We start from the raw sequence: 26,238 nt of genomic DNA, 5'->3' as shown, positions 1-26,238 counted from the left end.
GGTTCTTTAACTTAATTACAAGTATTCAATCCAAATGTATTAGTTCGTTTTCCACTTGAATTTGTAATGTTATCTTCGTAAATTTTATTTTTAAATTAAACGTCTTTAGGTCAAGTTCAACACTTACGATGTCAGTAATAAGAACTCAGTAAAAAGAACTGAGGCAACAAACTCTATGTTGTAGGGTTTTTAGTGTATTCTAAAACCAACTTTTTTCACTTCCTTTCATTTGCACATGACGAAACTCTTAGACAATCAAATACGTAACATAAGGAAATGTTGTTTATTATATTCTTTTGAGTCATCAATGAAAGAAAGTCTACTCAAGTACTAACCGAATAGACGATTCATATACAAAAAAACCATTCTTTCACAAGCATAATGATCTTATCGTGACAACAATATCAATCATAGTGTCCGATACCTACAACATCAATAAGTTTAAACTAATTTTAAAAATCATTTTGAAGATCAACTTCAAACAACACACATTAAACATGTCGTTATAATTTTTTTTTTCATTGGAACACCAATTAGTAAAACTATTAAACTTTTTAGGGATAGAAAAAGTTGATAGGAAATTTTGGTTCTTTTCCAAGAAATTTCATAGAAAGGGAGGGAGAGAAAAACAAATTTAAACCAAAGAAAAAAAGAAAAAAGAAAAAGAAAGAAAGTAAAAAATTTGAGAGGAAGATTATGACATTTGATTAGCAGCATAATGTTGTATTTAAGGTTTAGGGGCATATAACAAAATTAAATTGCTTTTTTGAAGAAAGCAAAAGCATTTTCATTTTGCTTTTAGGAGTTTGGATAAGGCCAAAGATTTGCACGAAAAAGAAGAGCTTTGCGCATGCACTATGCCCACCCTTGAAAAACCCAACCAATACACACACACACACACACACACACACACACACACACACACACACATTATTATTATCATTAAACTATATAAACTAGTCCTCATATCCTAATACTATACCATTAGTTAACTAAAATTCTGCCCATCATTTAAGTAAATATAAGCCTTTTAATCTTTACGAATGTCTACGTTTTAACGTCGATTAAATTATTTCATTAGATGACGGAGATTTGTTAGATATAATTTTTAATTTAAAAAGAAAAAGATTGTATCTCTAATATTTTAAAAAATTCTTTTGACTTTTTATTAGAGTCTAAACCAAAAGAAGATTCTAATTAAGTTTGTATTATTGAAATTTTTGAAAATTTGAAAAGGGGCTATAAACAATTAAAGAAAGAAACAAAATTGATAATCTAATACAATTGAGATTTGAATTGATTGTATACGACATTTTTGATAGCGATGTGGTTCGTGGATTTTGGAAGGCAATTTCAAGAGTAATTTTGCATAATCATTGAGAATAGAAAATTAGAATTGGATTTTTTCTTTTTTTTATTAAAAAAGTTCATATTTTGACTCTTTTTTTCTTTTTTTTTTTCTTTTACAAGAAACTTTTTTAAAATTATGCTGCCCTTTCTTTTATCCGTTGAATCTTTGCAAGAAAAAGGAAAATTCCACAATGCTAATGACCTAAGAAAAAGAATTCAACTTTTCTTTTTCAAATTTTTTTGTTATAATTAAAAAAGTCAAGAAATAAACCAATGGTGGTAGGGGTTTTGGTGGGTTAACATTAAACATTAAAACTAAAATAATCATAATGATATATTAATATTACTTTGTTATTATTATTATTATTATTATTATGAGTGAAAATTGCAATAAATTTCTAAAAGAAATAGCCAATTTTTGTATTTAAAATTATGGTAAAATATCAAAATATTGTAGGAAAAGAAAGTGAATTTTTTTCCTTTAGTCAATAATTTTCTAAAGAAAAATAAAATTAAAAGTAATAACTTTTTTTTTTTTCAAACAAATAAGTTTTGTATTATTTGCATTCTTATTTGGATTGTGGAACAAAATGACTAATAAAGATTTGAGGGTTTATCTACTTATCCCAAAAGTATATATTTCATAAAAAAGAAAAAAAAGGCAAAACTTTTAGCCCTAATAGAAATATTTGTATCATTTGAATTTGTGGATATTTGATTTACGATCGATGAATTCGCTAATCATTTATCACAGTTAAATTTCATTTCGATTGAGATTACGATTTGAGTGAAAAGTTTCGTTATCTTATTCTTTATTTTTTGTATTAGTGGGACCAATTAATTTTTATTAGACTTCAATTAAGTAGATTTTATGTATTTTATCTATATTAATCTATCAAAAGCTGAAAAAATTCAATAAAAAACGCGACGGATTTAAATTTTCTACGTAACTCAACTTTTGTACACATATTAAATATGACGTAAACGAAACATTTCATACGTAAAGATGATTTATCCCGTAACTTTTGTTGAAATTCAATTTAATTATGGGGACACAAAATTTAGCCTAAGTTGGATAAGAATGGGGGGTTAGGGTAAGTGTGATTTTATATGCTTAGATAGTCAAATACGGCAAGAATTGACTAAACATTCTAAGCAAAGATTGAGTCGTATTAATTTCTCAATTATAAATTTCAAAAAAAATAATTGAGAAATATTCCCTTTCCCTCAATAAATAATAAATATTAAATAATAACTTTTCTTTTTTTTTTAAAAAAAAAAAATTTATGAGTAATGGGATCTTTCCCTTTTTTCTTTTTGAAAAAAAAAAATAAATAAAATATTGACTCCCATCAATTATAATAATAAAAATATAATTTATTTTCGTGATAATTTAATCCATTTTTAATTAATTTTGTTGTGTTAGATAATAATTAAAAATATATATTTTAAAAAATAAATTATTTAGAGAGAAATTAAAGTTGGAAAGTATAGGTAAAGAAAAAAAAACATGAAAATACATTTTACATAATTTGACTAAATGTTTAATTAATTGAGTTATGTTGTAGTTATATTTTAATAATATTAATAAAAATAGTATTGAATTGATGTTAGATTTAAATGTTAGGCCATTAGGTGTTTCTAGTGGGTAATGGTGGAGTCAACCTTGGCCTTTTCATTTTTAGTTTTCTAAAAATAAAACTATTTGCTCCAATAGTGGATGTGTTTTAATCAAAGTTGATATTGGATAATCTTTGCTTATTAGTCAAACCTAATTTATAAAGGGAACTCTCCTAACAATTAAATGTTTAAATTTACCTTTTGCCTTTCAACCCTAAATTCTAACTATCATAGTCTTCTAAGATATAAGAATGATAATCAATTATTGTATATTGTAGAAAGGCTTAACTATAGTTTAGAATCCATTCAATCAACCAATATATCATTTATAATATTGTGTTGAATGAACATGATGTGTGTAACATATCATTTATAATATTGTGTTTTGTAACATGTTAGAGTTTTTATATACTTCAATAGGGGTGTAAGAATAACTTGACAAATTGAATAAACTAATTCATTGAGTTGAACCGAATTTTTTAAACCTCAACCCACCCAACCTATACTAATGATATTATGTATATTTTTATTAAGTTTTATAATATGATTCTTACAACGTTTTTTTTTTTTTTTTAATATTTTTAAAATTTAAAAGTTTGGTTCATATTTGACTCTTTTAAGTAATACTCGATATTTTAAATTTTTTGTTGAGTATTATTGTATTAATGTTGGTGCTTGCTTACACGTATCTCGACTAATCTTACGAGACAACTCGCCTGACCCTACAATATTTAGGTCTAACCCTACAACATTTGAGTATGAAGGAAACTCGTATGAAATTAATTTCTAGTTAATTAGACCTTTTAGTTAGATATTGAGACCATGTCTCCCTTCTTACCACTAAGACAACCTATGATGATTTATTAATGTGGGTACTCTATGGATACTTTTTGATGTCTGGACTTATAGATATGATGTCATAATGTTTTTGAAGTTTAACAAATATTAGAAACGAGAAAAAAAAAAACTATACAACCCGATAACCCCAACACAACCAACATTGAGTTGGGTTGGGTTGGAATGTTGCTCTAGTCATTCGGGTTGTCAACCCAACCAAACCGAAAATTTGCATTGATCCCAAAATACCCCTTAATCTAATCCAATCCAACTCATTTACACCCCTATACTCAAATGATTTTTTAGTGGTTAAATTGTGTTAACTAGATTTTACTAATGTGGAATTATTTTTTGTTAAATTATAAGACGTACCCATGGTTTTGTTTTTGTTTAAAAAGTACCAGAGCTTGAAGAAAATTTCAATAATACCTTAAACTTATAAACTCAATCATTGTGTTTTATACTAACATTTCGTACAATAATACACTTTACTTGTGTTGGCCATAGCACAAGATATGTAAAGAAACATAACATATATATATATATAGATCCTAAATTAAATTAAGATCTAATTTGAGTGTTGGGGCCGAAGAGTTAGAAAATAAAGACTTGTGAACTTCCTTGTTCGGTCCAAAAGTATATTTTAATGAATAAACGACGTCGTGCGGCGCTTGGATAAATGGTTGTAGTTGGTGATTTAAGCCCAAGAGTAGAAACATTGGTTTTGGGCCTCAAAATGGGCTTAGAAGTCCGTTAGCTTTCTTAACCTGGGCCATTTCATGGGCCGAGTTTATTAATTATTTATTTGTTTGGAAAATCAGAGGATATAGTCTAAAACTAAAAATAGATATGAAACGTAAATTGCATTTGAACAAAAAATTAGTTTAATTCTCTTGAACTCAAATCTACTTTTTTGAGTACAAGACTTGTGAAATGGAGGATCCAACATTCAACTAGAATAATTGTGGACAACATAGTTAAAAGATAATGTTAGTGAAAAATCTCCAAATCCCTGTATCCTAGTTGTCCCCAAACCTCAAACAAAATCTTTATCTAGCACATACTTGTAAAAATCGAGAACTTTCATCTAAAATCACTTCATAAAATTATGATTCATATTTCTTGTTGCATTCAAGTTCGAACTCAACACTTAGATTTTTACTCCAACGTAAAATGTTTGGAACTTGACAATTGAGAAAAATAAACCCATGTTAGTTTTTCTTATTACGTGTTATTTACGTTCAGTTTTATGTATGTATATTTGTTTTTGAAAAAGACATCAAATTTATCACAAATCATCATTCACACTAACTATTGTAAGAGCCGCATTAATATCAAATTAAATTTACATAAAAATTGAGGTACTCCTCGTCACATTGTAATGATATATTTTGTTGTCTTAATCTAAATGAACGTGTTTAAATGGTAAAAACTTAACTCCTTTTTATTTAAATGCGTATTATGTAACACGCGGCTTCCATGTAAAACTTCAAATTCAAATTTGAAACATGTTTCTATATATATACATATATTCTTTATTCGTAAATGTTTAGTCAATTTATACACACCCCACTAACCAAACAAGATAACGTACTAATGGACCTTAAAATGCCGCATGTTACGTAATACACATTTAAATAAAGCAAAAAGTAGTTATTGTCATGGAGTACTATATTCCACTTATTTACATAATTATAAATTTGCCTTTATAAGTAATGTTGAAAGTTATTCGTTCTTCATATATAACGAAGTATATTATTATTTTTAAAACAAGAAATACATAAAAATTAATAGACAAAAAAAACCTTAAACTCTCTAAAGAATGCTAACAAAGATCCATGCTAGAAAGACATCTTTCCATACAAAAAAACGGAAAAAAAAAAAACTCTCGAAAAAGAAGTCAACGGTTACCCAAACCCACCCATCTGACCGAATACCTTTCTTTCCCTTATCATTTAAAACATTATTACGTAAAATATTATTTTATTTTGTAAAATAGACGATATTATTTATAGATACTCGTGTTATAAAAGCTTATTTTTTGAAATTAGAAGTAACATAGATTTTTTATATATATAAAATTAGGAAATATGGCTACTAACAATCAAAAAGATGTTTAAATGCTATGAATAGTATCTTCATTCTAAGAACAAATTCTTTGCAAACTTCATTAATAGTACAAAGATTCTCCTTTCAAAATCACTCTATGCCAAGTTTCTTAAAAATTTGTCAATTTTTAAGAATAAATTTTAGGAATCTAAACCCTATCACTTCACATATTTTCATAACTATTCTCTTATATCGATGAAATTTAGATTGATTCATTTTTTTATTTATAAATAATTTATATCAACAAAGTTATATATATATATATATATATATATATATATATATATAATACTAACCTATAATAAATTGCACTGATACTATTTAAAATCTCACTTTGCCATGACGTTTGGTATTACTTGCAACTCTTTTTTTTTTTTTTTTCTTACTCATAATAAAATAGTTTTCATCTTAAACAAAAACAATTGTAATTCATAAACTACAAATGACAAACTCAACGCCTCAAACACCGTCTAAAATTCATCTAACTCATCAAAACAATAAATTAGATGTTGAAAATTAATATAAAAGAAAGTTGGAATAATATATTGTATTCGATTTATTATAGTCAACTCATAACAATCTTATTGCCAAACGCAATCGTTTTGTTTTTGTTTCTATTTTTAAAAATTAGGTGAATTGACACTATTTCCTATCTCTAACCTTTTCTTTTGTTATCTATTTTTTATTATTGGTTTCAAAAAACTAATTAGCCAAAATTTGAAAACTAAAAATAAAAACTTTTAAAATGTTGCTTTTATTTTTTAAAATTGGTTAAGAATTGAACCGTTATACTTGAGAGAGAAAGATGTACATCATTGAATGACATGGGAAGAAAATAAGCTTAGTTTTTAAAAAATAAAAATCGAAATGATGATGAAACCTAAATGGGTCTTAGTTTTTCAAGTTTAAATATGAAATTTATCAAAAACTAATTTTTAGATGGATCACAAGCCCACATTTAATTTATCAAAATTATTATTTACATTAACTACTTGAAAAGTTACATCAATCTAAAACTAAATTTGCATGAAATGAACTACTTCTCATAATATTTAAAATTGTATATATATTTTGTCGTTTTAATGAAAATGGATGTGTTTAAATGGTAAAAACTTTAAGCATCTTTTATTTTAATACGCATCATGCAACACGTGGCTCTCATGTAAACTATCTACGTCAAGTTTGAAACCTGTTTCTATATATATATATATGCATGTATATTCTTAATTGTCTGGTCGACTGATTCACACCTCTATCAATCTAATAAGATATCTCCCTTGACTGTACAATATTTTAGTCAAATCATGTAAAGATATTATGTAAAACCCCAAACCTATTTTACCTAAAGTAGACTAAATAAGAAAGAGGGTTAGTAAGAATTAGTAATAGCTTAAGTGTTATTCCTATGCCCACAGGTATGTGTGACACGACATGCAAAGCACACGAGGTTAGCACGCAGCCAAGGCCTTGCGTGTGCGCAAACCTCTCTGCTGCCCATGCCTGCACGCTAGCTCATCCCATATGCCAATTTTAGTCCTTTTTTTTAGTATTTTGGTAACTTTTGCTTGGAGTTTGAATGTTTTCTGAATTTAATTAGAGGCTTATTGGAGATTAAATATAATTATTTTAGGGCAAGAAGAGTTAGGAATAATTTCCCAGCCAAGGGGGTTGAGCCACAAGTTCTGAGTGACAAATGCATTTAGAATGATTTTTAATTTTTAATTAAAGCTATTTACAAATATGTGTTTTCAATTAAAATTATCTTGAACATGTTTAAGTTGCTTAGAAATTATTTACGAGCTTGTATCGAGGTTTCTAAAGTAAAATTATTTACCGTTCTAGAAAGATATTTCTAAAGCATGAGTTTAATTAATGTGCTTATGTCATACATGTTTTATAAGTTATTTCCTGACATGTGTTATAAAACATGAGGTTTGAAAGCTTGATTTGAAAGCTATGATTTAAAAAGGATCACATTAAGCTATACCAAAACTATATTATGTTACCTCCGCATGTGCACATATGATTTCCATACTGAAATGAAAGTTATAGATGGCCTAAGCTATGTATACATCAGTGAGTGCCTAGGGGAAGGTTATAGTTGGAATTTAGTGATAGTACAATACCTCAGAGCTTATGAAATTATTTAAAAGACTTAAAACAGTATTTATGAGATGATATTCAACTTTAAACCACATTTACATAATGTCTTCTAATATTTTATGAATTGAATGTTTGAAGGACTAAATTGTTTACAAAAGCATGTTTTAGAAAACTATCACTCACTAAGTTTTTCAACTCAATCTTTCAAAATGTTTTCTCACTTTCAAGGTATCGATTGTGTGTTTACTCGAACTAAGCTTGTTGCTGCAGGGGTCAATTAGTCTGACATGAGACATTATGATAACTTGATAGCTAGTCTTGGTTGGTCGGTAAACAGTATCAACATATATGACATTGCTTGCCAATCCTCACACTCTCTTTTGGGATCAACGAGTGAGGGTTCTAGGAAAGTGTGTGATACATTATGTTATAAAAATGAGAATAAGAAAAGTTAGTTTAAATCTCTACCACACTTTTCAATTTTGAACACTAATCATGCAAAAAAAAGAAAATAAATTATATGATTTGAATAATCTTACTTGTTTTTTTACAGAGTCCATAATAAAAATAATGGCAATAGCCTTCTTTCTTTCTCTGTTTAAATGAAGAATAAATTTTGGAACTAAAACTAAACCAAATTTTAGAAAACCTTGGGGCTAGGAAAAACCAAGTTTAGAGAAAATATATAAGGGTACAATTATTTCTCTACTTTAAAATGTTTAATAATTGTTTAAAAGAAATCTTTTTTAAAATATAAAAAAGTGGCAAAATATTTACATACAACAATTTCAAAAACGGAAAAAATACAGAGGCCCATCGTGTAAAATACCAAATATGTCATGTCAATAATGCGCATAATATATTTGGTAACACATATTTGTACAGGATCGTTTAGATTTTTTTTTTTTAATTCTATCGTTTAATTTGGTTATTTAATTAATTGAGTTATTTAGATTTGGTTACACGATCATTTAGATTTAGATTTGGGAGCAAAATCTGTTATTTAGATTTGACTAAACGGTCTTCTTTTTTAAAGATTCTTTTTACACCATTCTTTAGATTTGGTTATCTAAACATCGTAAAAAAGAAAAGAAAAGAAGAAAGACGATGCACACAGTGAACGAAAAAAAAGAAAAAAGAAGAAAGACACGTAGCTAAAAAAAATGACGATAAAAACAAATCAGATTTGGGGTACTTAAAAGAAGGAAGATAGAATAAATCGAGTAAAAGAGGAAGATTATATAAAAAAATTGCAGAGAATACAAAAAGATGAAATGACAAATCTAGAATATTTAAAAAATGGCTAACTTTATATTTTAAAAATTTTCTTAACTATCTTTTAAATCTATCAGAGTAGAAGAATCCTCGATGCCAAAGAAAATAAAAATATTTTATTGGAGGGCTATTCACAATTTACATAGGAGAGGCATAAATATTGATTATGCATATCTATATGTCACTATATCACTATCAAAACTCTTGCAATCAAGCAAATTAATAATTAAAATTTATAGTGTCTGAATTATAAGATGAGCCACACTTTTAATCGTAGAAATAATACGTTTTTAACAACTCTATATTAAAAATGGTATATGACTTTAATGGTCGCTAGAAAATACCTCGTATCTTTTAATTGAATACATGAATCAAATGAATATTCAAATTTAGTTATATAGGTAAAACGTTTTTTTTATTATTATACCAAACATCGATGATTTGATCTTTATTTTCACAATTATTGAAAAAAAACTAAAAGAATATATATGAGACGAAAAAAAAAAGGGAGAAAGAAATAGAAGACACTTGTGAAATTGTATATTTGGTAAAATATTAGAAAACAGAAAAAGAAATTATTAAATTGTATAAGTTACTGAATTATACCTCTAAGTTTTCAAAAATAAATTTCTATATTTATATCAAAACTTTAAATATTGTTCCAAAAACACGTTGGATTTTTTTCTATCAAAACAAGAAGAAACATGTGATACAACAACTAATCAGTAAAAGCTAGACATCACTCTTCTAAGTTAACATGATAGCTAGGGTGTATAACTATAAAATTTAACTTTTACTTTGAACCGTGGTGTCACTTTACTTAAAAATTTGTATATCTCTTTTAAGTCCTCGTATTTTTATAAAACGACTAGTTTTGTCTTATTATTTGACAAATATTACTTTATCGTGTGGGATAGTCGGGCTAACATGTTTAAAATGATTTAAGTGGAATGGGTAGAAATTATAGATGGTAAAATGGAGTAAGGTGGAGTATAGAAGAAGTAAAATAATATAAATAAAGAAAAATGGGTGACCTAGAAGAGATAAAACGACATAAAGGGGGAGGGAGGAAAATGGTGAATTAGGGAACGCCGCTACTTTGGGTTATATTTGATAATTTGAATGGAGGAGGACAAAAGGGTGTAATATTAATGAAATTAGGAGGGCATTTAGGTAAGAACAAATATATTCACGAACCAAATTGCGTGCTTGAGAGAGATCAGAGGCCCAAATTGAATTGAACGAACCCCCCCCCCCCCCCCCCCAGAAAAAAGTTACATATAAAACGCAAACGAAAACCACATTAAAATCCTTTTTTTTTTTAAAAAAAAAAAAACTAGTTTGGGATTTTTATTAGAAGAATTTATTACTATTGTTTTTTTTTTTTTTTTGGTTTTTGGCTTTCCAAGCCGCAGAGGAGAAGAAAGAATACGAAGCAGAAACAAAGAAACCCTAATAACAAACTTCTGTATCTAATGGAAGAATTTTCCCTTTTGGTTTCTCTTTCACTATGATTTTTTTTTTTTTTTTTTTGGTTTGTTTTGTTTTTGAAAAATTCTAAGAGGGAAAACAGAATTCAAAGGATGACAAACAACACTGCTTAATCAATCGGGAATCTCTATGCTGTGGTAATCTAATGGCGGAGAGTGAACAGATCACCGCCACATGGGGGACGTGGGAGGAGCTTTTACTCGCTTGTGCAGTCAAGCGCCATGGATTTAAGGACTGGAATTCCGTATCCATGGAAGTTCAGGCTCGTTCTTCTCTTCCTCATCTCTTAACCACCGCTCGTAACTGCGAACTTAAATTTCAAGACCTTAAACGACGATTTACTTCTTTTCAAAACGACGCCGTTTTGAATCACAACGCCTCTGGAATTGCCGATAAGCTTGATACCGCCTTACCTTGGGTTGATGAGTTGAGGAAACTCCGCGTTGCCGAACTTCGACGAGAGGTCCAGCGTTATGACGTCTCAATCAAGTAAATCTCTATCGGTTTTGTTGATTTTTCTTTTCTTTTCTTTTTTTTGGTCATGAAATTTTCAGATCTGAGTTCATCGTATTGAGATTTTCGGCAGCTCGTTGCAGTTGAAGGTCAAGAAATTGGAGGAGGAGCGAGAACAGGGCGTGAATGATAGAGAGGCCAGCACTGGAAAACCAGATCTAAAAACGGAGTCCAGAGAGCGACGATCAGAAAACGACAAAAAGCACTTCGGAGAACCAGACCATCGGTCCGGACCAAACGGAACAGTCACGAAGCCGCCGCCGGTTCCTGGAGAAGATTCCGACCGGGAAGATTTCTCTGTGAACCAATCCAATTCCACCGGTTCAAAGAGCGGCAATCCTAAAAGCACAGCCGAAATCGCCAAATCCGAAACCAAACCGGATTTCACCGGCTCATATAGACCAGAACAGAACCGCAGAACCGTCGAACCAGCCGGTCCACAGTCGGATGACGGCAGTACGGATACTGTGGTTAAAAACCCGACGTGTGACATATCAGAGACAAAAAAGAAGGAAACGCAACGAGTCGACGATTCGTCCGAGTTAGCCGACTCGGAGGCTCAGTCACATGGCGGAGGCACGACGACGAGAGAGAGCAGCGAAGTACAGAGCTCGGCGAGTTTGACGGGGAGGATGAAGAGGAAGAGACTCCTTAGGAAGGAGATCTCCGGCGGTAGTAGCGGCAATGAACCTCGCCGGTCGGCGGGGATTAAGTCCCGTCGGTTCGACGAGGTTCTACAGTTGATACGAGCGCACAAACATGGCTCCTTATTCGAATCTCGTCTTCAAAGTCAGGTAACATTTCTTCATTTTTCTCTTTCTTTTTAATAAAATAAATAATCATGTTCCTAATGCTTAAAATAATTCTAACAATCTATTTCCATTACAATACATTATTCAAACTGATGGGATTTTGAAGGTTAAAATTTAAGTTTTAGACGTAGTAATCAAAAATTAAATATCTGTGTAATTTTTGTTATTCTAAAGATTCTTAACACAAAATTTGATTTGAAGATATTGATCCAAATCTATTAAAAGCTTTACGACCAATAAATTTGGACCATTTCCAATTGCTAATAAATAAGATTTTTTTTCTCAAAAGAAAAAGAAAGAAGAAAAATAAAAAGAAAAAGGGGGACCATTCGTTTAAAAGCTTCGGATCCACGTTGCTTTTCATTGCTAACTTTTGTTTTGGATTTTTTTTGAAACAACATATTATTCATCTTTACTAAAATACACTTTGCTGAATAATTCATAGATAATAAGAGTATTTTTTTTTGTTCAATACTAAGATAATTTTTGGATAAACCGTTTTCTTATCAACAAATTTTTTGAGATTATTGTGTTGTGGGCCCTAATTTTCACCCCCAAAATGGAATGTGCTCATTTTTTAATCTCCTTTTTTGTCATTGTGAATATGAAAATTATTAGTGTGCATGTCTCCTTCGTTCGTTCTATTTTGAGATTTTTATTTTTCCCCCAAGATCTATAAATAAAATTGATTTGTAGTATTTGGTTTGATAAATTTAAAGTCTATCACGAGAGTCCAATACATTACTTGTCCATCAGATTTGTTATAACCTTCTGGAAAACTCTATGGTTCGGTAAGTGGTTTTGAAATCTAAGTCAGACACCCAATTCCTCCCCCTTTTTTGTAAATATATGTAAAGAACAATATAGAGTAATATTAGTTGGTTCAAAATTTAAAATATATACAATAGGTTGGTTTCAAACTTCGTTTTTAAAAAAATAAAATTTGTTTTCAACAGAAACTCTATTATTTTGAATGCGAAAGTTTAACCTGTGGATTATTATTATTTAAAATTTGGAGGAGAAAAAAAAAAGACCCAAATTCGAGGGGCCATGAGGAGATAGTATTTTGTCCCGGCGTATTGGATGTGCTTTTTGGGTACCGATTAATATCAAAATAACTTAGGCCATTCCCATGGTTGATAGGCCCTCGTTAACCCCACCCAGCTGAGTCATCAACCATTTTCTGTCTGCGGCCTTTTCATATATTCTATTATTTCCTTTAAGGGTCAAGACAGACCTGAATATTTGGGTGTTGTCCTTAAAATATTATTATAATTGTAGTTATTTTATGTATAAACTAACACAATTCCAGCCTTTCCTTGTGATCTTCTGTGGTAATTATTCTATACCAAGAAAAAATAAAAAATAAAAGTTGGCAAGTAGGAAAAGTGTTGTGTTTCAATCAAGTGCTTTTGACGCTTTGACCAATTGGGTCTTGATAAAAGGATCTGTTAAGTAGCCCACCATGATTTTTGCTTGCAGGAAACGGAAGAGTACAAGGGCATGGTCCGGCAGCATTTGGACTTGGAAATAGTTCAAACCAAGATAAATTCTGGCTCTTATTCGTCATCCAACCTTGCGTTTTACCGAGATCTCTTGCTTCTTTTCAATAATGTGGTTACCTTCTTCCCCAAATCCTCAAAGGAAGCAGTAGCTGCTTGTGAACTCCGTCTTCTCGTGTCCAATGAAATGAAGAAGAGTTTGCGGGTTGCTCAGACTGACCCTTTGCCTGAAGTAGTGGATTCGCCCCCAACGTTCCCTTCTCAATCCAAGGGTCCCGATCTTGAAGGGTCACAGGCCTTGCTTGCCAAGCAGAAGTCCTCTGTACCTATAGTTGTTTGTAGGAAACGAAGCAAGATTTCTAACCCTTCAACGACTGGTACTGGTGAAAAAGGTGATCGGAGCAATGATGATGAGAAACCAGCTGCTGATCTAAAATCAAGTATCAACATCGTTTCAAATCTTGTTGAAGAGGATACTACAAAAGATAGCAAGGTTAAAGAGAAGCCCACAACTGGAGCCAGAAGTATGAGAAGGAGCAATGATAGTGCCACAAATTCCAGCGGCCCTAGTAGCAGCAAGAAACAGAATATAACTTCCAGATGGAAACCGAGTTCAGCCAATGAAACCGAGATACCAACCCCAGATAAGAAGAAATCTGAAACAGTAGCACTGGAAAAGAAGCGTAGTGCTGCAGATTTCTTGAAGAGGATCAAGCAGAACTCGCCTGCAGAGACTACGAAGAGAAATGGCAGAGGTGGAAGTAGTGGTGGCGTTGGTAATGCAACTCCAGAACAAAAGAAGGGCAATAGCAAGAACGATAAAGCAAAAGAGAGAGTGTCGTCAACGATGAAGCAAAGCAATGACAAGAAGCGCCCGAAAGAGGATGCCAGCCCTTCCAAGCGCAGTGTGGGACGACCACCTAAGAAGGCAGCAGAAGCCGAACCCCCCACACCAATAAAAAGAGCCAGAGAAGGGGGTGGAAAAGAACCTCTCAAGAGGCCAAGAAAAAAGTCTAAACGATGAAGATCTGTATTGTTTGTGTATACTAATAGGTCGCAATCTGCAGTGTTCAGATATCTGTATTGCATTTAATTATTTTTTTAACTTCTAATTTGTTACACGAGAAAGCCGGGCACTATTTTCTCTTTAACAACCAAAATCTAGTTAATCATCCACCATATTGTTAGATCCAATTAGAATATCTTTTAAGGGGTAAAGTCAATCTAATTTTCCCTGCTAATTAATTGGAAAGATCTGGACCCATTTTGTTCCAAAGTACAAGATCTTTGATGATAAAATCTGATATTAACTAAATGTTTCATTTCAACTACTTTTAATTTAACTCTTATTAGTCGTTAGTAGGTAAAGTTTAGCTTTTTCTAAACCAAGCAAATTCTTAAAAGTTTATACAAGGGTCACATCTTAAATCACTATTCAAATAATGTTACACAAGTATCATCAGCCTTCCTATGTTAATTCTTACCATTGCCAACAAAAAAGGGAGAATAATAAGAAGAAAAGATGAAAACAACCAACCCCACCCCATTCTCCTAAGAACCATCTCTATGCTAATAGAACAAAAACCCCATAGTTAACCTAAGCGAGGGAACATTCAACTCAATTCTTGTATATTTTACAGGAAAAGGCCCTTGAGAGTTTAGGGTGTCACTCCCTAGTCAACTCAAAAGTTGCTTACCACATCCCGTCGCCTTTTTTATATCAAAAGGATGCTCTTACTGAGTGAACCACCTTCGGTTTGAAACTGTGTTGTTATTCCCGGTCCATAGACTGCCCATGCGAAAACCGGTGGCCACCTTCGTCTGTTATAAAAGCAACCAAACCAGATAGCGTATCAAGGAATGTAGAGTTACAATTCATGAATGTGTTGAACTCAAGAATCTAAACCACCAACAGAGCATGAACAAATTCAGTTGCCCAATAGTCAGAATTCCTAAGATTTTAACGCTGGTATTATTAATGGACTGTTCTAAAGGACAAGCATGGTGAATGAATAAACGAAAAGCATTGGCTGAGATTGATATGAAATTTACCACTTCCGACTTCAGAAATGTCTCCAAGCTTATTAATAGCATCGATAAGTGATTGTTCATGGTCCTGGACAGAGTAAGTTAGTATACTGATTAAAAAGGTAACGGAATAGAATGAAAGACTGCAGCTGCATCTAATGCTTCTTACATTAAGAACTTTCTTTGCCCTTTCAATTTCAAGGGGATCTGGATGATTTGAACCAAAGACTCTCTCCACCTAACCAGTAGAAGGGAAAAAAGTTTATGGACACTAGAAAGACGGCAAATTCATAAAGATCAAAAGAATAAATCCACAGTGCTTTTACCAAAGACTCTCTCCAGCTAACCAAATGAAGGAAAAAGAATTTATGGACACTAGAAAGACAGCAAATTTATATAGGTCAAAATAGTAAATCCCCAGTGTTTGTACCTCTCTAATTAGAGTTTCTGTGTGGAGTATCCGTATATCGTCGGATGTCTTCTTGCCAATACCATTTTGAGATGGCAAGAAATCTTTTCTGGACTGGGACTTGGGGACTCCTCTACCTCTACCTGCACCAGAACCATCACGGCCTACAGATCGGTTCATTCCATGACCTGATCCACCATAACCACCTCTATGGGGGATTCCAGGATCCTCATCAACCCATTGGATGTCCTCAGGAGATATCTGGGCAGCATATTTAAGATCAGCACCACCAACCATTGTACTCCATTTCTTAAAACTCTGGATCTTTAAATCCAGTAACATTTCAAATAGGTAGTACGGAATTCAAAAGAATATATAATAAGGGAATATCCCATCACTATTAGACACTATTAGACACTATTGACACAACCATATATCAACAGGCTGAAAAACGAGCTGAAGAAGAAACCTTAAACATGTTTTGGGCTTGCTTGGATTGACTTAAGAAAATAATGTTTTCAAAAAACCTATTTTTATTTAAACACTTTTGATAAAAACGGTTTAAACATACTTTTAAAAGTTACTTTGAGTAGTTGCCAGACGCTCGAGGTTTTTCCAAATGACTTGTTTTTAAATTAAACACTTGTGAATGTCTTCCAGACACGCCCTAAATCATTAATCCATCAAACCACAGAATATACGTAGGCATGATCTTAAATTTGGATATTCACATAAGGCCTGTCCATATCATCTAATATATGTAAAGAAGGGGAAAAGGCAAGCTTGATGCAACTTTAAATTTGATACTAGGAAAAGGAAACCCCAGCGACCAAGCACTTCCACCAAACCCACTGACCTTTATATTTCATTAAGTTCAATATTGTTTACTTTTTCCAGTCTTTAGAAGTTTGGAAGTTAGGACCTTCATAAAGTTTGGCTCCAACATGCATACTTTTAGCAACAAAAACCCCAGATAACTTGATGCCCATCAAGTTCAAATGTACTTTATAACATTTAAAGAAATCTTTAATCTTCTACAGTAACTCTAATCTAACACTTGATTTAATCCAAATTGTTAGCAAGCCACTATGTAGCAGCTTAGCCTGATTAAGAAACTTAACTAAGGAAGGAGTCCACTTAAGAATTATGGGCAATGATAATCATGATCTTCCTCTAAATTATTCAGAAAACTTTCGGTATAGCTGAATTGCCATATGTCAACATCTTTGAAAAGGTGGACAAGTGAAATATACTAATCAATAGCAAAGAACATTGAATGCCCAAAAGAAGATCTTCGTCAAAGACTGGATGACCTTATCCACCATATCCCGACAATTCAGTCTAGCACTCAAAGAAAATTGACATTTCCCTAAAATATGATCTAGATTTTCCAACCCCAACCACCAACCCAAAATAAGGAAATCACTAAAAAAATTTTTTTGAGATTGGATGGAAACCATGATGTTGATCTTCCCAAATGCTACCAGCTAAGAGAGGATCGCATCTCCAAATTTTCAACTTCTTGAATCTGGGGAAGATGGGGGAAGAGGAAGATAAAAAAGGAGGATTGAGCAATCAGGGAATAGAAATAGATTTTCAAGATATCCTTAAAAAGTCTTGGGTTCGAATATGAAAGTCACCAGAATTCGAATAGAGACTCATGCAACAAAGAGAGAAGTGAAGTTGATCTAAAACATGAGATAAGAAAGAGACCTACTAAAATGGAAGTAATGACAGAGACAGAAGACCGCCATTCCACAACTGGACAAGATTAACTCTAGTACCTTTTCATAGAGAAATAATATAGGCAGTAGGCACATAAAGAGAATATGGAAGGTGTCACTGCCAAGTGATCCTCTAAAAAAGGATATGAAACCAAACACCCATCTCCAACAAAGTACTTAACAAACTTTTTAAAACATGAAGACAGTGAGATGACTATCTGTGGTTCCCCAAAAAATATGCCTTCAGCAACCTATTGTTTTCATTAGTTCTATACACGGAAACCAAAATTATGTAGAGTATATTGTCAAAACAATTTAAGGGCTATGAGAAGAATCAATTTCAAAGATTTTAATTTAATTACCCAACAGCGAAAGAAAATTAAGGGAGTTTACATTCCATTTTTTGTTGTTTGTAATTTCATCTTTTATACCACATTAATATGACAGCAAAAAATTAAGGACTAGAGTGCTGCTTCAATAAATATCACAAGAACGATCTAAGGTTAACCATTCAAGCCGTAAAAGAGATCACGTAAGGTTAGGGTGTCTCGTAAGATTAGTTGATATGTGCATAAGCTAGCTCAAACACTCACAAATATTCTCTTAATAAGGAGGAATTTTTTAATTCAGAATTGAAGGTCTCAACAATTTTCACACAAATCCAGATGTGGAAATATATAACAAGGTGATGCAAATGGCTACACGATGAGGGTTATAAAAGTGAGGATGCAAGTATCTTAAGTTCAAATAACATGTATTAAATGGATATACCTCTGAGAGATTAACCCACTCCCACGTCTCATTAGCAGAACCAATATCATAAACCAAGGCATGCCGTCCCTGGAAGACACCGATGCATTTTCAACAACTTTTCTCACAGAAATGTGAATTAGTACACCGCTGGAAAAAGATAGTTTACCTCAGCAGCGTTGTAATCAGTTATAACAGCTTCATAAAAGTTATTATCATCTGGCCATCTAGTTCTTACTTTCCTCCCAATAAGTGGATTCAAAGTTGCTCCTTCAGCTGGCTCAATGGCTCCAGAAGAAACTCTATTACCTACTTGATTCCTACCACTAGGAACTGAAGTTTGGTACTGTTTAGCTGAAGATGCCCCAGGTAATATCTGAGGAAAGGGAACAATATAAACAAAACAAAATGAAGAACAAATAAATCCAATCAGAACTAATGCCTCTGAAACTTACAGATTTTTGTTTTTTGCCCTTGGTGGGAGGGATAGCTCCTCTTTTTGCAACAGATGAGGATGGCTGATGAGGGGGAGGAACAGTTTGTTGGTGAAAGGACGGAGATGGGCCGGTAAATGATTGTGGAGGTACCAAATGAGTTAGTTTCTGTTTCTTGCGTGATGCAGAGACAGTAGGGCTGGGTATTGGATCATGAATGGCTTGGCTGGTACTGAGCTTGCCAGGCTGATGCCCACCTGCCTGTCTCCATTCCCTATGACATGAACCAAAAAGTATCCATCAAAATCTAGAGAGCCCTCAACACTACAACCTCCTAAAATACTGGTTAATGTTTTTTTATCAAGTTATCAAACCTTATACTTCTAATCATGTCATCTGCGTTAACACGTCCTAGAAGCTCCCTGTGCTCCTCATTGGACAATCTTAACTCTTTTCTGAGTTCTGTGATCAAACTTTCTTTCTCCTGAAGAAAATACATTTCATGTAGCAATCATTTAAACCTGATAAAACAAATTTACCAATATTAGATACATGAAATAGAAACAAAAAGTACCCAAGTAATGGCATCAGCTTGAGCTTTAAAGGCTCTAAGAACAGAACTGTAAGCTTCCTTCTCAAGTTGATGAATTTGAGCTTCCATGTCAGTTTCAGCATACATCCTGGGATATGGAACAGAACCCATGACTGATCTTCCATTCCCTGAAACACGGCCCCCTCCTCTTGCAATTCTATTCTGGTGAGATGGCGGGAGATCATCGTCAGTTCCTGAAATGGATAGCACAACAAAAAAAGTTAAACAGCTGAATTCAAATAATAGGTGCCAGGAACAAGTGTAGTAATTCTTTTCCCGAAACAAAAATGTTGAAGAACTAAACCCACGGATCAATAATCAAGAAACAATACTAGCTACTATACAAACAGGTTAAGAAACGATTTGTTTGAGGCTAAGGAAGTACTGGATACCTTCAAAAAGGCAGAAGGTCAGTCTAAGTCTTGCATTCAAAGGAGAATCGTTAACATGTGTGCAAGTGCGGCAATAGCTTAGACATGAACTGCGTAAATTGAATAAAAACTGATAAACTAGTTCCTTCATAGATACTTTTAAATGCTCAAAAACCAAACAGCCAATTATCCAAACAACTATAACTATTTTCATACTTGCTCTGTTCTTAACCTCCTCGTCATGACTCGGGGTTGAGAAATCACATATAATGAGAAAATCAAGTGTTTCTTGCCTGTTTTTTTCACAAACAAACTTTGAGTTGATATAAAGTGAAGAAATTTGGAGAAAAAGAAAAGGAACACCAATGCCGTGAGAAAATACAACTAAAGATAATTTGGAACAATATTTCAATTTCAACAGCTTGTCACGTTCTGGATAGTTATTGCAACAATTTTCAGGTTAAAGCTCATACACAGAAGAAAGGATCCAAATTTTCATATGCAACACATCCTCAAGGTAACAACCAGCAACCCCTATGTAGTTAAACAAATTTCCCAAGAAAGATGCAAAATGTAAAGAATTCCCTTTAAAGAAAACTAGTGTAAAAGGCTGAAAAACTCGGGTGTTCCTCCAAGAAACCTACAACTTCCCTAAGCCCCATAAAGCAAGATTGGGAACCCAATTCTCAAAACTAAACCGGCAACCTAAAATTCGAAGAAAAACACTTGAAAACCCTAATAACAGAAAAGGAAAGCATCGTGAGAGTAAACTTACCGCTACTATCATAGGGCTCGTAGTCCATAGCCAGTTCGCAACCGGGCGGAAACCCTTGAATACAGTCAGAAAAACAGCAAGAAGAATAATGTAGAAAATGAAATCGGAGAGAGAGGAAAGTAGAAACGCCGAGGAATGTCGAGTTTTGGAGCTGAAATCTGCCGGAAAGAAGAGGAATCTCCGGCCAAGTGTTGGAGAAGTTGGGATTGAGATTTGAGATTGAAGTAGAGGGAATTGAAGTGAATCAGGAACAAATGGGAATCGACGGCGATGTACAAACGAGAACACTCAACTCCTGACCTGAGTTTGGGACTGAGTTTGTGTGTGCAAGAACAATTTTTTTGGTCGCCAAAATTATTATTTCTTTTCTTTCTTTGTTTCTTTTCTTAATAGAAAAAACAAAATTAAATTTTTTTTTTTTTTTAAAAAAAAAAAAAAAAAAAGGAACAGGCGGATCTGAACTCCATTTACACCCCAATTATTTTCGAGCTTATAGTTGCATTCAATTCCGCTCGCGGGCCTTGCCATATCAATTTAATCTTTTCGGCTTGGTCTTGGTCTTGGGCTTTCGGCTTGGGCTTTGGGCTTTGGGCCTGGGCTGTACCCCACTTAATTGGGGAAAATAGGATGTATCCATGAACAAAATTAGAAAATGCACTTTTGGTCGAATTGAAATTCTAAATGTTCATAAATAAAAAATAGAAAGAAACTCTGTCGGTTTCCCTCTTTCTTTTCATCCTTCACATTCCCCCGCGTCATGTTTATAGCCGCCGGCGGCCAGTGTTTCTTCTTCAACTCCGGCGATTCTCTATAGACCCAGTATACCCTCCGCCACCAGCAATCATCAGTGAGACTCCGACCAGCCACCCGTGCCGCCCCTACACTATTGACGACTGTTTGCTGCTTTTCTACAATAGCGACTAGCTGCTCTTCTACACCCTTGCAGACGGATACCCACGGCGCACGACGGCGCAACATCCTCCAGCACCGAAACCACGAGCTCCACATTTTGAATTCTTCTGTTGATGACTTTGGACTGATCCAACAAGATTTAACGGCGAAATTGGGGTAAGAACTAGTCTGTTACCCTCCTGATTATCTAGTGGTTAGACGAATAACCATTGAATTAAGGTTTCAGCATTAATTTTAGTTAATTTTGGAGAATATCTAGTTTAGTTAAAAGCTAAATTAGAGACCATTTAGAATCATTTTGAAAATTTTGGGGAGAAGTGTATGTTTTGAAACCTTTAAGTAGACATCAATTCCAAACTTGAAGGACAAAAGAGTACATGTTCCCAAACATATCTCAATTAGTATACAAATGTGTTAGTAATATGAGGTCTTTGTTTAAATCTTTCTATCTCAGTTGTGTTGAAAGAAATAAAGAAAATAACTGTTGGATGAAAATATTTGATATTGAATTTAACATAACGTTAATCAACTCAATGTGTGTGTTTTTTATTCCTCAAATTGATGCACATGCTAAACATAAAATAAAAAATTTAGGTTTCCATTATATACACAATTTAATTATAAATGCAATAGTTACTATTGATCTTTTCTCCAAATTTCTTCATTTTCTGTTGCAATTCCACAGGCGAAACAGTATAAACCATATTCAAATTACGAAACCTAGTCGTCGTTGCCAACGAAATTTTGTTGTCCAAGATGGCGGAAGAGGATGCAACTGTGGCAGTTTCCACAAGCTCCAACCACCAAGGATCATCACTTTGCGAAGAGTGTAAATCAAACCCATCAAAGTACAAGTGCCCCGCTTGCTCTATCCGTTCTTGTAGCCTCAATTGCGTCAATGCCCACAAGCGCCGCAGTGGCTGTACTGGAAAGAGGAAGCAGACCCAATTCGTTCCTCTTTCTCAATTCAATGATAGTATCCTTCTTTCTGGTACTCGAGATTCTTCCCTAAATTCATCTCACTGGTTTTGAATGATTCAATTAGTACTGATTTTGGTTAAGAGTTTCTGTGTTGTTTCTGATAATGGATATGGTGGTTGTTTTTGTGATGATTTTTAGATTATAATTTGTTAGAGGAAGTTAAGAGAATGGCTGAATCAGCTCAAAGACTTAGAAAGAAATTGTGCCCTTACACTCATGCTTACTTTCGACTACCGTTTCATCTTAAAAGTTTGCGTGCTGCTGCTTCAAATAGGAGAACAAAAATTATGTTTCTCCCCACCGGAATGACGAAAAGGGAGAACAATCAAACTCGATATGATAAGAGGTTTTCTTCTCCTTTCTTTTCTACCACGGATTATCTTGAAAGCTGTATCATCATACATTGACTTAGATGTTTTTGTCCAAAAAAGAGATGTTGGTTTGTTGTGTTTATTTGAAACTTTGCAGACCGTTGATGATCTCTATGTGAACATTTTTTATATCGAGATTCATTTTATCGTATTCAATCTTCAAGTTTTGGACTTCTGAAAAAACTGTTTTTTAAGCCCCGTTTAGTAATCTTCAAGTTTTGGACTACTGAAAAAACTGTTTCAGAAACGAAAACAAAAACAGTTACGAACAGGACCTGAAATTTTCAGGCTTGATAATAAATATTCTCAAGGGTTAGGCTAATCATCACTCATCAGGCACCTAGTTTATTTTATGGGAAGCAGTACTACTTAAAATGTTATTTGAAACATGAAGTTTCTTTGTTTACAGGGAGAAAACAATCTTCTGGACAATGGAATGGCGGTTTAACTCTACAAATATTGTTTTAGTTGACCATGAGTGAGTTTTCTTCCCCACGTCATTGGAAGGATGACGGATTATGTATATTATATTTGTCCTTTCTTCTATGTTCATGGCACTAGTGTCATTTTCTTTGGGACTGAATGGTGACATGCTTTAAAAATATTTTCCTTTTCTGCAGAGTTAATGAAAACTCTAAGCTTTCTACCATTCTTGCAAATCATCTACGACCAAGTCCATGGAAAACTCAACTTCAGAAGTTCCGTGAACAGCTGGATTGCCTCAAAGTTTTTGTCCGCACATACCCCAAGGTTATAGCTCCAATTACTTTGGGTTGTTTCTAAAGTGTATCGTATTTAACATCCATGTAAGATGTAGGTAATTAGTGTCATGGCTAGTGCATTGTTCCGTTGCATTTAATTAATTTTTGTTTTATTGGTTATGCACTTGAGGATATATGGTGTTTGACGCGGCGGTCAGCTTGGCATTTGTCTATCATTATTTTGTAATTACTAGGTTGAGTAGAGAGCAAGGTAGTTTGTTTTATTATACGTAGGAGCTAATTACTTGGAACTTTTAAGAAAAGGTAATGTGAACCGTTCTATTCTTATTGTGCATGTTTAAGCTTTGAATTAGAACGATTTTGTTAATTCACTTAATAAAGTATTCCTTCAAGAGAGGTTGCATCGTAGCTTATTTTCTTAAAATAATTTAATTTCCAAGGGCTCCTTTTAACTTGCTTTATTTATTTGTTATGTTTTAATATGTATACAGGGAGCTAAATCGCCTTTTCATGAGCTGGACTCGACATTGCCAATAAGACAACTATTTTCCAATTTGGCTTTTGTGGAATACCCTGTTATATATGTTGTTTTACCCTTTCATACTCCTAATTTTGAAGTAGTTAAAACTGCCAATCCAGCGAGTCGTAATCTAGAAGGTTCAAATGCTCTGGAAAATGATCTTGCTAGCCATGAAGGCGTTTGCTTCAGAGTGGAAGAAATAGAAGATGACGAAAATTCCTGCAATCCTCAGGTTCTTGATCTGATGAAAGTATCAACTTCAAGCCCACATTGCAAAGTCAGCCCCCGAAACCTGGTGGGGAAGCAGGAAGTTGGGAATAGCCCCAAGTCAAGCTCCCAGGCCAGGGAGCTAGGTGTAGTGAAAGAGTTGGAGTTTGATTTTGAGCAAGATCTGATAGATGCATACTCAAACATCATGGCACAAATCAATCCAGATGATTTTCTTGATTGGGAAGGAGACTTTTCCAAGGAAGTGGAAATGGAAGGAAGTGGTGAACTTCTCGGGGATGCGTTCACGGCTGAAGAACTTGAGGAAGGAGAGATTATGGAATAGTTTTGGATATATTTTTTGCACTTCAGCTGTCAGTGGTCTACGAGCAGGAACCAATTTTTGCTTGAAGCAGAGCTTTCCAGTTCCTACTACACTACAGGTAAATCTTGCTACCATTTTACTTCATTGATTTGCCCATCTCTCCAAGCAGCATCGTGCATTTTGGCCCTTGCTAGATTGGAACATTCTGGAAGACGTTAGCTGAATCTTCTTGTTGTTTATACTTGTTGCTAATCTTCATTTGATTATATCAGTGAGCTGTATGGAAACATATATCTTACAGAATTTTATACGATCTGTTAAGTTTTTTCTCAGAGTTAATCGAAATAGGAATATGAATTATATGAGACATTTTTTTTTGAGAATACTTAAGTGGGAGATTTCAAATGTCTCAAATATTTGAGAGTTATTTCATCTTCTTGGCCTTTCATCTTCTATAAAATTTCATTTCTCTTGTTCGTCAGGTGCATTCATACTTCAGTTTAGTAGAACTGAAAATTTTTGTTTTGGATATATACTAAACTGACCCATTTAGCAAATTGGATCGAACCACAAATATTCCATTTGGTTCGATTTAGTGCCATTTATAATATATAAATGGTTTGGTTCATGTTGAATTTGGTTTTCATATCCAAAATCAATTCGAACTCAACATTTTTGTGTAGCTAATCATCAAGGAATTAAACTTCACTCCAACAGTCAGAATATTAATTGAAGTCATCTTGTAGTTTAACTGATCAACATCAGTAATCTCCTAGAAAAAAAAAGAGGAAATTGATAATGGATTGTTCCTACTGAGGACCATATGAAGTCAGTGAGTCGTATAACTCTTTTTTATTTTACTTTTTGAATCATGGTCGTTAGGGGCACTGACTGCACCGGGGAAGAGAACAGACGTTGATGCTGGAGTTGGGGAGGATGAAGGAGATCATCACGTTGATGATCGTTATAGAGTTAACATTAGTTAATAGTTGAGAGATTAAAATCTTTTCTAAATGTTGGATACACAACTGTTCGATTTTGAGATTTCTAGAGACTAATTTGACACAAATATCAAATTTTTAAGATTGTTTTTTCTGTCTTTTCTTGAAAATACATATTGAAATTGTGGTTGTTAATATCATCGTCAATAAAATAGTGATTGAAAATGGACAAGACATTTCAAGGGATGCTTAATATCTTTACAACATTACCTAAAGTGAATTTATGTGAATTGACTGAATTGACTTGACAATTTGTATGATTACTATCGTAAAATAATGTCAATTTTAAACCCACTTAGGCTACAAAGAAAGGTGGTTTGGTGTTTTAATACATATTATGTATAGCAGATTTGAACCGCTATCATTCGAGCTTTGCTCTTGTCGATAGAGGAAGATGAGTTTTTTTCACTGAAAAATCTTTTATACTCTATTTAACATCATACTATCTCCTAGCAAATATATTTTTAACCTACTTTTTGTCCAAATATTTCTTTAAGAAAGAAC

The 26,238-nt window shown here is 33.2% G+C and overlaps 3 protein-coding genes across 7 annotated transcripts; 2 read left to right on the top strand and 1 right to left on the bottom strand.

Annotated features, from left to right (window-relative positions):
• The first annotated feature begins 10,628 nt into the window (after window positions 1-10,628).
• Window positions 10,629-14,740, top strand: LOC103499890 (uncharacterized). The gene is made up of 3 exons (XM_008463026.3): window positions 10,629-11,274; window positions 11,372-12,092; window positions 13,593-14,740. Exons 1-3 carry the CDS (start codon window positions 10,931-10,933, stop codon window positions 14,634-14,636), a joined length of 2,109 nt encoding a protein of 702 aa, XP_008461248.2. The 5' UTR covers window positions 10,629-10,930; the 3' UTR covers window positions 14,637-14,740.
• Window positions 14,741-15,006: 266 nt separating this feature from the next.
• Window positions 15,007-21,084, bottom strand: LOC103499891 (protein EMSY-LIKE 3). 4 transcript variants are annotated; one of them, XM_051088409.1, is made up of 11 exons: window positions 20,696-20,825; window positions 19,942-20,030; window positions 19,579-19,743; window positions 19,332-19,478; window positions 18,979-19,231; window positions 18,693-18,899; window positions 18,545-18,613; window positions 16,071-16,310; window positions 15,810-15,878; window positions 15,665-15,728; window positions 15,007-15,433 (listed from the first exon to the last, which is right to left on the bottom strand). In XM_051088409.1, the coding sequence occupies exons 4-11, from the start codon at window positions 19,454-19,456 to the stop codon at window positions 15,384-15,386; spliced, it is 1,077 nt and encodes a 358-aa protein (XP_050944366.1). In that variant the 5' UTR covers window positions 19,457-19,478; window positions 19,579-19,743; window positions 19,942-20,030; window positions 20,696-20,825; the 3' UTR covers window positions 15,007-15,383. The 4 variants fall into 4 exon arrangements, with proteins under 4 accessions (XP_050944366.1, XP_050944364.1, XP_050944365.1 ...); XM_051088407.1 differs by having other exon boundaries at window positions 19,332-19,441; window positions 19,532-19,743; window positions 20,696-20,824; XM_051088408.1 differs by lacking the exon at window positions 20,696-20,825 and adding an exon at window positions 20,137-20,171 and having other exon boundaries at window positions 19,332-19,441; window positions 19,532-19,743.
• A 292-nt stretch (window positions 21,085-21,376) lies between these two features.
• On the top strand, window positions 21,377-25,828 carry LOC103499892 (uncharacterized). Of its 2 annotated transcripts, XR_539937.3 has the most exons (7): window positions 21,377-21,763; window positions 22,293-22,598; window positions 22,727-22,934; window positions 23,369-23,437; window positions 23,580-23,709; window positions 24,173-24,851; window positions 25,616-25,828. XR_539937.3 is itself a non-coding variant. In XM_008463030.3 (6 exons), exons 2-6 carry the CDS (start codon window positions 22,364-22,366, stop codon window positions 24,752-24,754), a joined length of 1,224 nt encoding a protein of 407 aa, XP_008461252.2. In that variant the 5' UTR covers window positions 21,377-21,763; window positions 22,293-22,363; the 3' UTR covers window positions 24,755-25,065. The 2 variants fall into 2 exon arrangements, 1 of the variants encoding a protein (XP_008461252.2); XM_008463030.3 differs by lacking the exon at window positions 25,616-25,828 and having other exon boundaries at window positions 24,173-25,065.
• The last annotated feature ends 410 nt before the right edge of the window (window positions 25,829-26,238 follow it).

This window comes from Cucumis melo, chromosome 1, assembly GCF_025177605.1.
Source record: "Cucumis melo cultivar AY chromosome 1, USDA_Cmelo_AY_1.0, whole genome shotgun sequence".
Classification (NCBI taxonomy): Eukaryota; Viridiplantae; Streptophyta; class Magnoliopsida; order Cucurbitales; family Cucurbitaceae; genus Cucumis; species Cucumis melo.
The sequence above is the reverse complement of the archived record's forward strand: the minus strand, read 5'-3'. Positions and strand labels throughout refer to the sequence as shown.

What these genes read in the sequence shown, in the direction of transcription:
- LOC103499891 (XM_008463029.3), bottom strand. Translation starts at nt 20,723, where the DNA reads ATGGACTACGAGCCCTATGATAGTAGCG. An exon ending in AGTGGGTTAATCTCTCAGAG is followed by an intron (nt 16,311 to 18,544) that starts GTATATCCATTT and finishes TATGCTGCCCAG; the next exon opens with ATATCTCCTGAGGACATCCA. An exon ending in CAGAAACTCTAATTAGAGAG is followed by an intron (nt 15,879 to 16,070) that starts GTACAAACACTG and finishes TCTACTGGTTAG; the next exon opens with GTGGAGAGAGTCTTTGGTTC.
- LOC103499892 (XM_008463030.3), top strand. Translation starts at nt 22,364, where the DNA reads ATGGCGGAAGAGGATGCAACTGTGGCAGTTTCCACAAGCTCCAACCAC. An exon ending in TGATAGTATCCTTCTTTCTG is followed by an intron (nt 22,599 to 22,726) that starts GTACTCGAGATT and finishes GATGATTTTTAG; the next exon opens with ATTATAATTTGTTAGAGGAA. An exon ending in CAAACTCGATATGATAAGAG is followed by an intron (nt 22,935 to 23,368) that starts GTTTTCTTCTCC and finishes CTTTGTTTACAG; the next exon opens with GGAGAAAACAATCTTCTGGA.
- LOC103499890 (XM_008463026.3), top strand. Translation starts at nt 10,931, where the DNA reads ATGGCGGAGAGTGAACAGATCACCGCCACATGGGGGACGTGGGAGGAG. An exon ending in CGTTATGACGTCTCAATCAA is followed by an intron (nt 11,275 to 11,371) that starts GTAAATCTCTAT and finishes GATTTTCGGCAG; the next exon opens with CTCGTTGCAGTTGAAGGTCA. An exon ending in AATCTCGTCTTCAAAGTCAG is followed by an intron (nt 12,093 to 13,592) that starts GTAACATTTCTT and finishes TTTTGCTTGCAG; the next exon opens with GAAACGGAAGAGTACAAGGG.